Here is a 15,259-nt window from a genome sequence, read left to right on the forward strand (position 1 = left end):
CCATGAGTGCATTGCGGGAGGGCCCGTGCATCATGACGTCACGCGCCGGCACTGCGCACCCAGGGGAAAGGCCATCTCTGCCCTCACTGTCTGCGCATGCGCAGACTGAGAAACCAATGAGGGCGCCAATCTCTGTGGGGGAGAGGGGTGTGGTGGGCAGCTGAGCCACGTGTGAGGGGGGATCTATCCCACAGATCCAACTTTGAAGCGGACCGTCCGGAACCTCAGCCTGTGCCATACATCACAGAGCAAGTAGGTGGCTCTGCTCAGCAGGCTGCACTTTCAAAATCAGTCCAGTCTTCTTGTCTATCCAGCATGTGACGCACCTGTTTGCCAGGCCTGCGGCTCATGTCACATGGTGGTTTGGTGGGCTGCTGGCATATTACATAAGTATACTTATGTACTACTGTATGCCAGCAGCCCACAAAGCCACCACGTGACATGAGCTGCATCAGGTGCTGGGCTGAGGGGCAGGGTGCTTGGAGACATGACCACGCCCACTTTACACAAGGCCACACCCACTTTACCCATAGCCGCGTCCCTTCCTAAATGTGTACCAATTTCTGCTCTTCAAATGTTGGAGGGTATGGTGATCTATCTCAATAAAGTAATTCCGCAAATATTCTGAGCCCCTTAGAATGTTCTCTATTTCTGCACAAATGTGACCTTAAATATATTCGGATCTTCACATAGAAATAAAGAGAACCCAGAAATTCAAGTAACACGCAGAGGCTGGTACTTATCCATTTATTAAGCAAAATGGCCAAAATTACCTTTCATTGTCAGAAAAAAGCATTGTAAAATAAGGAAACAGTTTCCAGGATATTGTAGTGTTGCTGCATAGAAGTAATAATGATAATAATTGTATTAATATAGTGCTCTTTCTCCTATATTAACAGATAGAATAATTGTAATACAGTACAGGAACAATGAAGGCATTATGGAAATGCTTGAGTAAAAAGGAAAGTCTCGAGTCTGTGGATTATAGAGTGGTGGTGGCCTCCTGCACTGTGCAGGAAAGTGAGTTCCATAGAGCCAGAGCCGCATGGCTAAAATCCCGACCCCCAGATGAATTACAGGAGGTTCTAGGTGCTGCTAAAAGTCGTCCATCTACAGATCGCAGTAATCGGGTGGGACAGTACGGAATCAGAAGCTGCTTCCGGTACCTTAGGCCTTGGTCATGTCGGGCTTTGAAAATCAGTTGATCTTGAAAAGGATTTGCCATTTTATGGGTAGCCAGCAGTGGCGGCTCCTGCTATTGGGCTGCAGGACTGCAGCCCCTCCAGTGAAAACCAGGAAGTTTCCAGTGTAAAACAGACACTCAGCATCAGAGCTCCGGTGTGCGCACGTGTTTGCGGGTGCGCGATCGCGCAAGGCGGAGGTGAGCATTCTACCCCCAGGGGGTGGGTGGAGGTGGGTTGATTGATCTACCTCTGGAGCTCTCTGCTGGCTGTCTGTTTGTGTCTCTACCAGTCCTCATGTGTCACATGATCACATGTCTTTCCTGTCAGGAGTCACAACACCAGGCTCCATGTGTGACCTCCTCTCATGTGGGGAGGAGTTTAGCATGAAGAAGCTTTGCCCATCATACAGAAGACTGAAAACTCCTCCCCCACTTGGTCTGCCAGTACATAGAGCGATGACAGCAATAGCTTTACAGCAGGAAGCCGTTCTGTGCACATCACCTGAGCTACAGTGCTTCCATGGGCTGCAACCTGTGCAGCCCAGCAGCAGCAAATCCTCTGCAGTGAGCGTGCCCAGACTTCAGTGAGTCACTCAGTGTGATGCAGCTGAAGGAAGGTATGCAGTGCATGGAAGGTTTTTTTATTTTTATAATATTTGAGCCTTTGTGAATAATATTTATTTTAACTATTATTTGTGTGTAGAACTTTAATATGAGTAGAATTTTCTGTACTTTAATTAATATTACAGTTATTCAAAGTGTGTAGTTTGCTCTGTACCTGTGTTTGTGCATATGGTACATCATTTGTTTACAGTATTTGCACAAAAACACTGGTACAGAGCAATCACAATCAGGGTTACTTTATTCCACAGTTTAAGATGATTTAAAGTAGATTATCTGTATGTTGTGTTCCGTTTGCAACGAGCAGTACCCAGGCAATTGTCTAAAAGCAGGAGCCACCAATGGTAGCCAGTGAAGCGAGTAGAGAATGGGAGTTATGTGGCTAGAACGGCGCTGGTTGGGCAAGAGACTGGCAGCTGTGTTTTGTACCAGCTGTAATTAGTGGACATATTTGCTGGGAGACCAAGGTAGAGGGCACTGCAGTAGAGTTGACACAAGTATACCCACATGGCCCAAGTCACAATCAAATTTAATTTCAAATGTATGTAAAATAAGTAAATCTTTTTCTATATATATGAGACAACGATTTTTAATTATTAAAGGTTTTTCAAGACTTCATCCAGTGTAAACAGGCGGAAATTGATCTCCTCGTAAGGACCTGCTACCCCACTCTCAAATAATATGGCAAATGTTTTGCCATCCTGGCAGGTGGCAAGATCAGAGTAAGCCGCTGGGCCATCGTGAATTATCCATGGCTTAGACCACTCCTTAGACATCAGAGGAGACTTATTTAAGAAGATCCCAAGATCTCTACGACCCTCCTTGGTTGGGTGTGAGTATAACAGCCAGTCCATACCCTTGTTCCCTGATTGTATTCTTCCTGGGAAACTTACAACACTGCCGAAACATCCATTCGTTAGCTCTATCAATTTGTCACTTTCTTGAACGATATTAAACTCACCACCAATTTTCATCATCTGCGCCTCCACCCTCCACTTAGAGGTGCTCCGTGCATTGAGGTAGAGTACTCTCTTGCTATCCTCACACGCTATTTCGGCCAGCTCACATTCGCCACACTCAAACTTGTCAATCCGTTGTGATATTTTCCACGTGTTCCCCTGGTCCTCACTGTAGAAGAAGAATGATTGGGCTTTAGGGTATCGCCAATATATAAACCAATTTTTGGCAACATAAACGTAGGCCGGAACGATGAGCTTCCCGGATTGTGTTTGGATTCCGTGTCCAGGTGAGAAGAAGACGGTGGCCAGATTATGGATACTGCTGGTCAAAGCTGTGACATCAAAAAGGCTGCTCCAGGTTTTCCCATAATCCCTACTGATGATGTAACACATCTTGACATCATTTCCCCACATTTGCATAAATTCCTCCGTCACTCCATTGGGTATGCAATTGAAGAATAAGAACAAAACCTTTGTGGTGTCATCGTAGACTGGACAAGGGTTCATCATACGATGATTCTTCATGCAAACATCACCAAAGCTTTGGATGTCTTCCCACTAATAATATAAAGAAAGGAAATAAAATGTTACATACACCGATATGGGCACGTAAAGATTTCACTTATACTTGTAGGTCTATCTTCTATTCCTTGAATTGAGATAAAGTTGATGGAGATCCCAAACAACCATGTCCTACAGATGTAGCGCCGCTCATTCAGTGCTGGGGCTCGCCAGACCGCCCCTCACTGTCGAACCGGGACACGCGAGCGTCCCAGTTTCCCGGTGGCGTGGGGCGGGAACCCTGCCCGTCTCCACTTCAGGGAGATGGGCAGGGTTAGGGGGGGAGCGGGGAGGTGGGATAAGGTGTCGTGGACCGGTGGCAAATTGGTGGGGACTGGCGGGAAGCTCCGTAGTAAGGGGACACACGTGCGTCCCTTTCCGGCGGCTGGCAAATCTACCGTCAGCAACTGCAAGGAAGAGGGACACTCCATCTGTAGCTGTCATGTTTCAAACATAGCCTGTAACATGGCAGTAAAGAAGCTAATTGGTTGGTACTTTTTCTACTCCATCTTTTTTCAAAGCTTAGTACATAGCCCAGTGGTTCCTAAACTGTGTGCCTAGGATCCCAGACGTGCCTTGAGATACTTGCAGTGGTGCTTTTGTTTGAAGACTGTGTTTGGGAACTACTGATTTATATAGTGGTGGGGCAGCGGTGTGCTTGTGTGTGTGTCCATATATTTTATGATGGAAGCAAAAAATGCCCCTTGCACTAAATTATGCCCCACACAGTAATGGCGCAGACACAATAGTATGAAGCATATAGGAATGCCCTTTACAATTGTGCCACAATAACTGCTCATTGTCAGGGTTTTTTTTTTTATTAATGAAATTTTTATTGAAGTTTTAGTTGATCAGTACAGACATACATAGGAAAAAAACATAAGAAATGTATGAATAAGAAAAGAAAACAAAAACAAAAATAAATAAAGTAAATGTACATAAATCACATGTGTAATATGTCAGGTATATCAGGTTATAGCAAGACATCAACATAACAGAACAGAACAGAAGTTGCTGGGCCAAACCCCAAAGACTGAGCTTCCTGTTAAAATAAGGTTATGTTAGGGAGTGTCGGACTTGTGATACTGCTAGGCTGCTAGACTAGTTCAGCACTGAAAGATCTATATATGTGTTGTGCCCACACGGGTGACCTTCCTTTTCCCTGTATTCAGTCCATTTGATCCATTTAATGTGAATGGAAGACGCCTTGGATGAATAAGCTACATCTGAGGTTTCGAATAGGAAATGCTTATGTATTTTGTTTTCAATCATTTGAATATTAGGGAGATCTGAGGACTTCCAAAGTTGGGCGATAGAAGCTTTAGCCGCTAACAATATGTGGCCAAGGAGGTATCTGTCGCTTGCTGGTAGCACCCCAGGGTAGTAGTGAAAGAGTGCTACTAGGGGGTCCATTGGGATGGATTGTTTGAGTACTTTAGCTATAAGAAGTAAGATTTCTCTCCATAAGGAGCTTAGGGCCGGACAGGACCAGAAGATGTGTAAGATGTTCCCCACCCCCCCACATTGCCTCCAGCACAGAGAGGAGACAGAAGGCCAAAACCTGTGAAGTCGGTCTGGGGTAAGATATGCTCTGTGGATCAGCTTAAAATACATCTCCGAATGATTAACACACTTTGACACTTTGAAACAAGAGCGAAAAATAGTTTTCCACACCTCTTCAGAGAAAGCGTTTGGCAGGTCTCTTTCCCACTGATGCTGAGAAGGGAACCTCTTATTTGAACCTAAGGAAATCATGTGTCTATACCAGCGAGAAATACCTCCCTTTGCGGTTGTGGAATCGAAGAATGACACCAAAACCTTAGGTATACAGAGCTTAACCGGGGGTTTAGGAAGGAAATTACCAAGCCAGTGTCTTATCTGTAAGTATTTGTAGAAGTCTCGTTTCGAGACCTGGTAGTGCTGTTGAAGATGTGAAAAGGGCACCACCCTTCCGTCTAAAAGGAAGTCTTGTACTGACAATAAGCCTAAGGGGACCCAGGAATCTACATTTAAGTCAGGGATTAGGGACACTATGGACATTAACGATAGTTGTGGGGAGGGTAAACAGATGTCTGTATCAATAGAGACTAACTTATGCCATACCGAGAGAGTTGTGCGCTCTACATGAGTTGATCTGAGGTATGGTAGCTGCTGGTGGTAATCTCAATATATCCGGTAGGAGAAGGGGGAACATTAGAGCCTGTTCTATCGCTACCCAGGGTTTGTTGCAGTCTGTTGCATACCAATCTCTAGATTGGCTCAGGATACAAGCTGAGTGGTATTTCTCTAGGTCAGGGTATGCAACGCCCCCCTCGTCTTTAGCAAAAGACAGTGTGGTTTTCGCTATTTTGGGTCTAGCGCCCTTCCAAATATAAGAGGTCAGCAGCTTATTAAATTTGTTGCAGATAGGAGGTGGGAAGGGGCGAGGGATTGTACGAAAGATGTACATCAGCTTGGGCAGAAGAACCATTTTTGCTGCTGCTATACGTCCTACCCAAGATACTTCCTGCATCATCCAATCTTTAGTGAGGATATCGAAAGCGCGGAGCAAAGGATCATAGTTAGCATCTAGGATATCGCAGTCCCTAGCCAAATTAATACCTAGGTATTTAATCGACTTAGTTTTCCAAGCGTATTTATATTCAACTTTCAAGCTTGCTAGCATATTATATGGCAAATCTAATGGGAGAGCCTCTGTTTTAGTGGTATTTAATTTGTAGTACGAAATTTTAGAATAATCCTCTAGAATCTTATGTAAGTGGGGAAGAGAAGATAATGGATCTTCAAGACACAACAGGAATAAGCTGATCTTGTGTGAAATACCCCCAATAACCGGTCCATGCATGAGCTCCTGAGAACTAATAGACTCAGCCAGAGGCTCAATTGCCAGAGCAAAAATCAAAGGGGAGAGCGGGCAACCCTGACGAGTGCCGTTTGTAATGTTAAAGTGTGAAGAAAAACACCCTTGTGCCTGGGGCTGAATATAAAGCCAAGATGGAGCTAAGCTTCCTTCCACAGAAGCCAAAGTGTTGTAAGGTGGAGCGCAAGTAAACCCAATGAAGTCTGTCAAATGCTTTTTCAGCATCAAGTGACAAGACCAAAAGGGGGTGTCTATGTGTCTGGCAGTATTCTATAATGTCGATAATTCTACGGGTATTATCCGAAGCTTGTCTGCCCAATACGAAGCCTACTTGGTCGGGATTAATTTACGTAATAGGGGGATATTCTATTGGCTAACATCTTGGCATATAGTTTAATGTCAACGTTAAGTAGGGCAATGGGATGATAGTTTTGTACATTGGTAGGAGGTTTACTGGGTTTAGGGATAGTAATTATGCGGGCCTCAAGCATTTCTTTGGGGAAAGTAGCGGTTGAGGAAGCTTCATTAAAAACCGAAACTAATATAGGGGCCACCTTAGCTTTAAAAGTCCTATAAAAATTAGAAGGGTAAGAGTCTGGGCCAGGGGCCTTATCCAGTGGCATGGAGTCAATAGCTGACTCCACTTCGCCTAGAGACCATGGAATGTTAAGAAGGTCGCAGGCAGCCGAGTCTAGAGAGGGAAGGGACTGGTTTTGCAGGAATTCATTAATGTCGAACAGAGAGGGTTGGGGCGTGTTGGGGTCGTCTTTTAAGTTATAGAGTTGTGCGTAGTACTCAGCAAAAGCTTCTGCTATTTCTGTGGGATCTGTAACTTTGGCTCCTCTAGAGGTATGTATGGCATGAATGCGTTCACTCGCTCTACGACCTCGAAGTTTACGAGCCAGGAGGCAGCCTGCCCTATTCCCAAGCAGATAATATTTTTGATTGAGCCGGTGCAGGTTGCGCGGTACCTCAGCAAGAGAAAAGGAGTTAACCCTGTCTCTGGCGGCTAGCAGTTTGTTGTATAGAGCTTTATTTGAGGGATTCACCTTATGGGCAGTTTCCAATTTGGTCGCCTCAAGTTCTGCATCAGCAAACCGCTGCTTGTATTGTTTAATGAGCCTAGCTGCTATTTGTATCGCGGAACCCCGCAGGACGGCCTTCAAGGCACACCAATGTACAAAAATGGACGTGTCTTCAGTGTGATTAGTCTCAACATAAAGATCTAGGGAAGTTTGAATAGCTTTTTGGGCCTCTGACTGAGTCAACAGAAAGGCACCCATCCTCCATGGGCCCGGGGTGACCTTACGTTTAGCTACGTCCCAAAGGATCACCAGAGGGGAATGACCAGACCCAGGGCCGGCGCCACCACTAGGCAAATCTAGGCATTTGCCTAGGGCGCCAGCCACTGGAGGGCGGCATTTTGCCCCCCGTGCCGCGGGGGTACCTGTCCTGCGGCGCTGTGTATTTAAAGCTGGTGGCGGAGGCAGCGGAGGTCCCTGCAGTCAATAAGAAATAACGAGCGCTATCTGCCGGGCTATGCGGAAGCACTTCTGTTGTGAAAACACTGTCCACACGCTGATTGGCTGAAATTCAGCCACTCAGCGTGCGCCGTGCGGCCAGTGTTTTCACAACAGAAGCGCTTCCGCATAGCCCGGCGGATAGCGCTCGTTGACTGCAGGGACCCCTCTCTGCCACCGCCGCCAGCTTTAAATACACAGCGCCGCAGGACAGGTACCCCCCCTCCCTGACCAGACCAGGTAATTGGTAGGATGTCAACTTTGCGAACTGTGGGCAGGATCCATTTATCAACCAAAGCCAAATCTATCCGTTAGTATGAGCGATGTACATGCGAATAAAATGTGTAGTCCCTCTCAGAGGGGTGTTTTGATCTCCACAAGTCGAAGAGATCATACTCTGCAAGAGCCTTACGGAAGCTAGCTGAGCAATCTCGCTGTCTGATATAGCTAGAGGCGTGGAGTGGTTTTGACTTATCTAGGGTGGGGTCGAGAACCATATTAAAGTCCCCTAGGATAAGGAGGGCCCCTTTTGCTCTTTTCTGTATGGCACCAAGGAACCTCCTGCAGAAGGACACCTGCTTAGTGTTAGGGGCGTAGCAGGAGGTCAACGTCACTTCAACATTGTCCAAGTGACCCGTCAAAATCAGGAATCTCCCATCAGGGTCTGCATATTGGGAGGACAGAACAAAAGGACAATGCCGAGCGATGAGGAGAGCCACTCCAGCTTTTTTGTTTGGACCATTGGCAGTAAAGCAATTTTGGTATCTATGATCTGTAAAAAGGGGAGGATTATTCTTTTGGAAGTGAGTCTCCTGCGACTATTTGCGCTTTGATTTTATGAAAATAATTCAGCGCTAATTTCCGCTTCTGGGGGAGTTTAATCCCTTAACATTTAAAGAAACTATTTTAACCATATTCTAGCACAAACGTACAGTTCGTATAGGGCATGTTGAAGTGAGAGTAGTAGAGACCTGACATAAGAGAAGTGATTAGATATTTGGGCACAAACAAAAACATAAAAAACATAATTAAAGAGAAGACAAAACAAAATAGAGAGAGAAGATCCCACTTGGGATCTAAACCAGCCTGCACTAACAGGCGGCTGGGTGTAATGAGAGTGTGGGGGGTAGTGGCCAATCTCCCACCTCCCATTCAAAGGGGAAAAATAGAATTCCCGACAAACAAGGCTAGCTAACCTTAAACCACCTACTAAAATGTTAAATTCAACCATAGTAACGTAAGGTGAGCTTATAACATTCTATGGAATTAGCATATACAAGTGTACAGGGGCGGATTGGGAATTGAAAGCAGCCCGGGAAATAATTTGAAGCAGCCCTAGGGGGGTAATTTTACCTTTTGCGCGCCGGAGGCGCGCCCAAATTTTTAGGGGGAGTGGCCTATCGATATGGGGGTGTGGCCTATTTCAACGAGGTCACTCCCCATTTTTGCCACTGTGGGGGCATGACTAGTAGCTCACCCACACCCACAGCCCACCCATTGACCCGCCCCTTGAACCGCCTTATTTTTTATTTTATTTTTTACATTTGCTTCTTGACATTACATCTATTCTTGATTTCGCACACAGTAATACCACATACACGTTACGTCACACACTGTAATGCCCATTACACGTTATGCCACACACTGATGCCCATCATACATTATGGCACACACCGTGATGCCCATTACATGTTACGCCAAAGACGCGCACCAAAAATTTTCCCCATAATGCATATTACACGTCACGCATCCATATTATACCACATGCCATAGTGCCTATTACACATTATGCCAGGGCTCAACAATTTTTCATAAAAGGAGGACAACAGTGACAGTGCGCACCAGAGGCCATGATGCCCATTACAAGTTATGCCAGGGCTCAACAATTTTTTTAAACTAAGGACACAGGGATAGTGCGCGTCGAAGATGCACGTCAAAAATTTACACCGTAATGCTTGCTACACGTCACACAACCCCCCCCCATCCAACACACACATACTATATACACACATGCACATCCCCCCACAAATATGTTTATGCACACATCCCTCCCACACATATACTGTATATGATCACACACACACTGTATACGCACACATCCCTCCCACACACATACTGTAAATGCACACATCCCCCACACTCACATACTATATACACACATATATACTGTATATGAACACCCGTACACACACACACTGTATACGCACACATCCCCCACACACACATACTATATACACACATATATACTGTATAGGAACACACACACACACTGTATACGCACACATCCCCCACACACACACACATACTGTAAATGCACACATCCCCCACACACACATACTATATACACACATATATACTGTATATGAACCCATACACACACTGTATATGCACACATCCCCCCCACACACATACTGTAAATGCATACATCCCCCCCACACACACATACTATATACACACACATATATACTGTATATGAGCACACACACACACTGTATATGCACACATCCCCCCACACACATACTGTAAATGCATACATCCCCCCACACACACATACTATATACACAAATATATACTGTATATGAGCACACACACACACTGTATATGCACACATCAGCCGCGCACACACTGCATATGAACACCCCACACACACATATACTGTATATGCACACATATACCCCCCCCCCACACACATATACTGTATATGAACCCCCCCACACACACACACACACTGTATAAATATGTACACATCCCCCCCCCCACACACACACACACACATATACTGTATATGAACCCCCCCACACACACACACTGTATAAATATGTACACACACCCCCCCCACACACACACATATACTGTATATGCACACATATACCCCCCCCACACACATAATGTATATGAACCCCCCTACACACACACATCCCCCCCAACACACACACATACACACTGCATATGAACATCTTTCTCCTCCCTCCCCCTGAAAAATAATACCCGCACATGTCTCACATTCTGTTCGCCTCCAAGATATATGGCTTGGCTCAGCGGCTCCCTGCTGTGATCTCTTGGGGGTGGCAGGGCCAGGCTGTGGACATGGTGCGTGGCGTCACTGGTGTGGGTAATGAAGCCACGCCCACAGCCCTATCCCGCGGCGGCTCTCTATTAGCGCTGCGCCTTCTGTCAGACAGTCCGCACTCCGCACGTCACAGCAGAATCCAGCTGTGCCTGTGACAGGTGTGCGGTGCGGCAGCGCAGTGCTGGCTGCTTAGTGAGCTGGCCGGAAGCACTGCTGCCGGCCGGACTGACGACCTCTCAGTAACCAGGCCGGCCGGTAGTCATGACCAGCCGGCCCGACAGAGGGTGGATTGGGCCGGCCCAGCGGGATTTCTCCCGGTATCCTGGTGGCCCAATCCGCCCCTGCAAGTGTAACATTCCCAGATAAGAGGGCAGAAACCAGACCCCATGTGGTAATTTTAAAGAAGAAACACTGTAGATAAGTTAGTAGAAACATAATACAGAACAGGTGTAAATATAGGCTAAGCACAAACTAACTTAGGTAGGTCTATCCAATGACCCAGGCTGCGCCCCTATATGGAGCACACCAAATGCCAAAGGCATGGATGTTTTGCTATTAGCAGATAGCAGCAGCAGGCCCCTGGATAGAGTGCAACCGGTATCAAGGAATTAAGGACACATTCGTTACCCAACCAGTCCTCACCCCACTGCAGACCAGTCCTGCTGAAGTCGGCGAGGGGAAGGAGAGCCCGGCACGGGTTTGGAGACGCTCCAAGAGGCCATAAGCCTCAGGCCCTCCTCTGGGTTTAGAAAGGCCACCGTGGAGCCTTCTCGGAAAACCAGCAGCTTTGTAGGAAAGCCCCATCGATACGGAATATCCGCCTTTCTAAGAGCTGAGGTGATTGGGTGGAAGGAGCGTCTTTTCAGTAACGTGGCTGCAGATAAGTCCCCAAAGAGTTGAAGATCACCAAGCAGGGCCGACGTTGCGGTAGATGGTCTTGCCGCTTTCAGTAAGGCCTCCTTGACATGGAAGTAATGCATTTTCATAAGCACATCTCTAGGGGCATTCTCGGGAGAGGATCTTGCTTTAGGCAGTCTATGTATTCTGTCAATAAGGAGATCTGCAGATGAAGTCTGGGGTAGGAGTTTCCTGAACAGATCCATGGTGTAATCATGCAGGCTGCTATTTGAGATATTCTCCGGTATGCCCCGTAGCTTAAGATTAGAGCATCGGGACCTGTCCTCTAAATCAGCAACCTTGTCCCGTAGTAATTTGACTTCTGCTTCAAGGGCGTCATGTGAGTCAATTAGCCCATTATGAGAGCCGACAACCTCCTCCATCTTGGTCTCAAGATGGTCGGTGCGACCACCCAGTTCATCTACAGCATGATGGCAGTTTTGCACCGCAGCTCGAATTTCCGCCGTGACTTCATTCTTGAATTCTTTAAAAAGGAGTTTCAGGGTGCCAACTGTGAGGGCGTCTGAGTCCCCCGCTGGGTCAGGCGGTAGAGTATCAGATGTAACAGGGGATGACGCAGACATTGTGTGTGTGGCTGGGGAATCAGACACGGCAGAAGGTTTATCTGTGCTCTTGGGACGAGCCGTGCGGGGTGAAGCCTTAAAGAAAGGAATCTGGGAAATAGGCTGGGGTGGTTTACTGCGTTTGGGAGGCATAGTGAGGAACTCAGATGAAGTGCTGGTTGAGATATTACACGGGAAAAGGTGCTGTTCCACCAGGCGAGTTATATGCAAGTCATTCCGTAATAACCATGGGATGTAGGAGGTACAGGAGATTAGTCGCTCATGAAGGTGAGTCCGTGCACAAACAGGGACACATTAGGCATATCTCTTTGGTGCAAGTAATTGTTGTGATACAGATGGCCAGAGGGTGGCGCTCCTGCTGTTGGTCTGCTGGTGTGCAGTGGCACCTCTTGCAACTGGAGCCCACTTTGCATATGTGGTGCTTGTAATTAAACTGACAGTCAGTATAGGGGGCTCAGAGACACAGAGCGTTATGCACCCCAGCACATCCAGGCAGGGCCGGTGCAAGGAGGTTTGGCACCCTAGTCAAAACTTCTAATACTGCGCCCCCCCCCCTTACTTTCCCCAACACACATGTCCCCAAACCCTGCACTTTCCCCAACACACATGTCCCCCAGCCCTGCACTTTCCCCAACACACATGTCCCCCAGCCCTGCACTTTCCCCAACACACATGTCCCCCAGCCCACTACTCTCCCCAACACACATGTCCCCCAGCCCTGCACTTTCCCCAACACACATGTCCCCCAGCCCACTACTCTCCCCAACACACATGTCCCCCAGCCCTGCACCCAGCCACCTCCCTCATATGCATACAGTCACCTTTTGTTGTGTATGTCTGGCATGGTCTCTTTAAGAGCTTGTGCTGGAGGGGGCGGAGCTACCAGACGATCTCTGTGTGAAGAGCAGCAGCAGGAAGCACTGAAGCAGAACTTCAGATTGAAGAGCAGGGACACAGACACAAGCATCACGACTGCCGGCTGCTGCTGGAAGCTCTGCCCAGCAATTTCCTGCAGTATCTGCACCCTGCCTGGCCTGGGTAAAAGCATTTGAATGTGCTGGGGGAAGTGTTAGGCTCTCCTAGGACCCGATAACTCCACTAATATACTTAATTTTCATGATCATAGTATAGGGGCGCCCTATAGTGGCCAGCGCCCTAGGCAGCTGCCTAAAGCTGCCTAGTGGTAGCTCCGGCCCTGCATCCAGGGAGGCTATATGTGTGGCATAGGGGAGGCCCACAGATCTACAGGGGTGATGCTAGCCAGGTCACAGGTGTGTAGCAGAGTGCAGATTACCTGAATAGGCTGAGCAGGCTCCAGAGAGGTGGATAGTCAGGAGTCAGCAGGGTCCCCCAAGCAGGAGCTGCACAGAGTCCCAGCGCAGCTCCTGCAGAGGCAAGATGGCTGCCACCGCAGCAGCAGAAGGGAGCCCAGCGTTGGATTCCCAGGCTCCAGGAGCAGCCCCCACTTTATGCCCTCCTGTGCAGTGAGTGTCACTGTGGGGCACCCCTTAGTTAATGGAGGGGGCGTTGGGGAGGGTGATCCCCTCTTCACGTAGCTTTGGCCGCGCTCTCCCGCGGCACCGCCGGTCTGGAGCTCGGGACCCGGCTCGCGGCCACACTCTAGGTCCCGGCCTGTGATGGGGGAAGGCCGCAGCTCGCCGTGACCCAGTATCGGGTCTCCCGGCTTCACGGCACGACTCGCCGGGTACACGCAGCCGGCGCCAGGCGAGGGAAGGCGGCTTGAGCGGCAGATGGGGTCAGAAAAGGGATCTTTGATACCTAAAGCAGGAGAGCTGGGGAAACACGTCTCTCCGTGTACACGGTCAGGCCACTCCGCGTCAGGAGTTTTTTTTTTATGTCATGGCCTCCAGCCTCCTTTAGAGTCCTTTATTATTTAATAAATGTCCCTCCCAAAATGGCCACCATCTCTTCTTGCATTCTTCAGACCTGTCTCCTTTTGATTGGGACATTATCAGCAGTATTCCCTGTGAACGGAGGCTGTGGCTGCAGGACCCACGTGCACGGTTCACTCGGCCCTGATCAGGTGTACACACATGTACAGCCTTCTCTAGTGCGTATTAGAGGGGAGGTCACAGACATCGGGTGACAGAACGGAGGCACATTGCTGCTACTTTGGGGGAGTGGCGATGGAGAGGTCCTGGCCTCTTTGTTGCATATGAGGCTGCCCCCTTGCTGGGACCCCCATGGGTCAGCTGATGGTGTTACATGTGACCTGCTGCTCCTTAGGATCAATAATGCACGCATGAGGCATCTACTTATAGCAGACACTTCTACTGCATTACCATATTGCGCTATGGCTGCCATTACCGCTCCTCCTATCCAACCACATGTGACTCAGCCCCTGTCAGTATTATGTTTTTGGCTTACGGTTACATCTCCGGCCTTGTAGACACCGCGCTTCATGACAAGGTAAAGACTGCTCACATCTGCCTCATATCTACGCTTCTCAGCAAAGGCCAGAAACATGTTCTTCTCTCCGATGTAGATGAGAGCAGGGATCCGGTACACAAAACCGCCTGGCTCCTTCTTGAAGAGAGTTGTTAGTTGCGCAGCCTCTAATGCAGCAACCAGGCTCCTGTAGGACATAACACAACATGATCATTCGGCAGAATGTAGAGAACCTGGAATATTACGGTGTCATATAATATTTATTTATTAACAGTTCCTTATATAGCGCAGCATATTCCATGGCAATTTACAATAGGAGACAGTGATACAACAAACTGGGTATTTACAGACAGTCAGAGGTATGAGGGCCCTGCTCGCAAGCTTACAATCTATGGCGGTTAGGGATTGATACACAAGGATAGATATTCTTTTTTGCATAAAGTCCACCAGAATGTAAAGGATCCTGTTGTGCTGTATGATACGGTGACCCAGCAGTTTGGCCAGGGGTCAGGAGGATGGAAAATGTGAAAAGAAAGAGAGTGGATATGTGTGGTCTGTACAGTGGGGGTGTGATTGGATAGGAGAGGATATGTGT

At 47.8% G+C, this 15,259-nt stretch overlaps 1 protein-coding gene across 1 annotated transcript; it reads right to left on the reverse strand.

Annotated features, from left to right (window-relative positions):
• Positions 1-733: 733 nt before the first annotated feature.
• LOC146058275 (sialidase-3-like) lies at positions 734-14,850 on the reverse strand. The gene is made up of 2 exons (XM_083170491.1): positions 14,644-14,850; positions 734-3,321 (listed from the first exon to the last, which is right to left on the reverse strand). The coding sequence occupies exons 1-2, from the start codon at positions 14,740-14,742 to the stop codon at positions 2,401-2,403; spliced, it is 1,020 nt and encodes a 339-aa protein (XP_083026617.1). The 5' UTR covers positions 14,743-14,850; the 3' UTR covers positions 734-2,400.
• Positions 14,851-15,259: the final 409 nt, after the last annotated feature.

The sequence above is a fragment of the Crinia signifera genome, chromosome 2, assembly GCF_055691185.1.
Source record: "Crinia signifera chromosome 2, ASM5569118v1, whole genome shotgun sequence".
Classification (NCBI taxonomy): domain Eukaryota; kingdom Metazoa; phylum Chordata; class Amphibia; order Anura; family Myobatrachidae; genus Crinia; species Crinia signifera.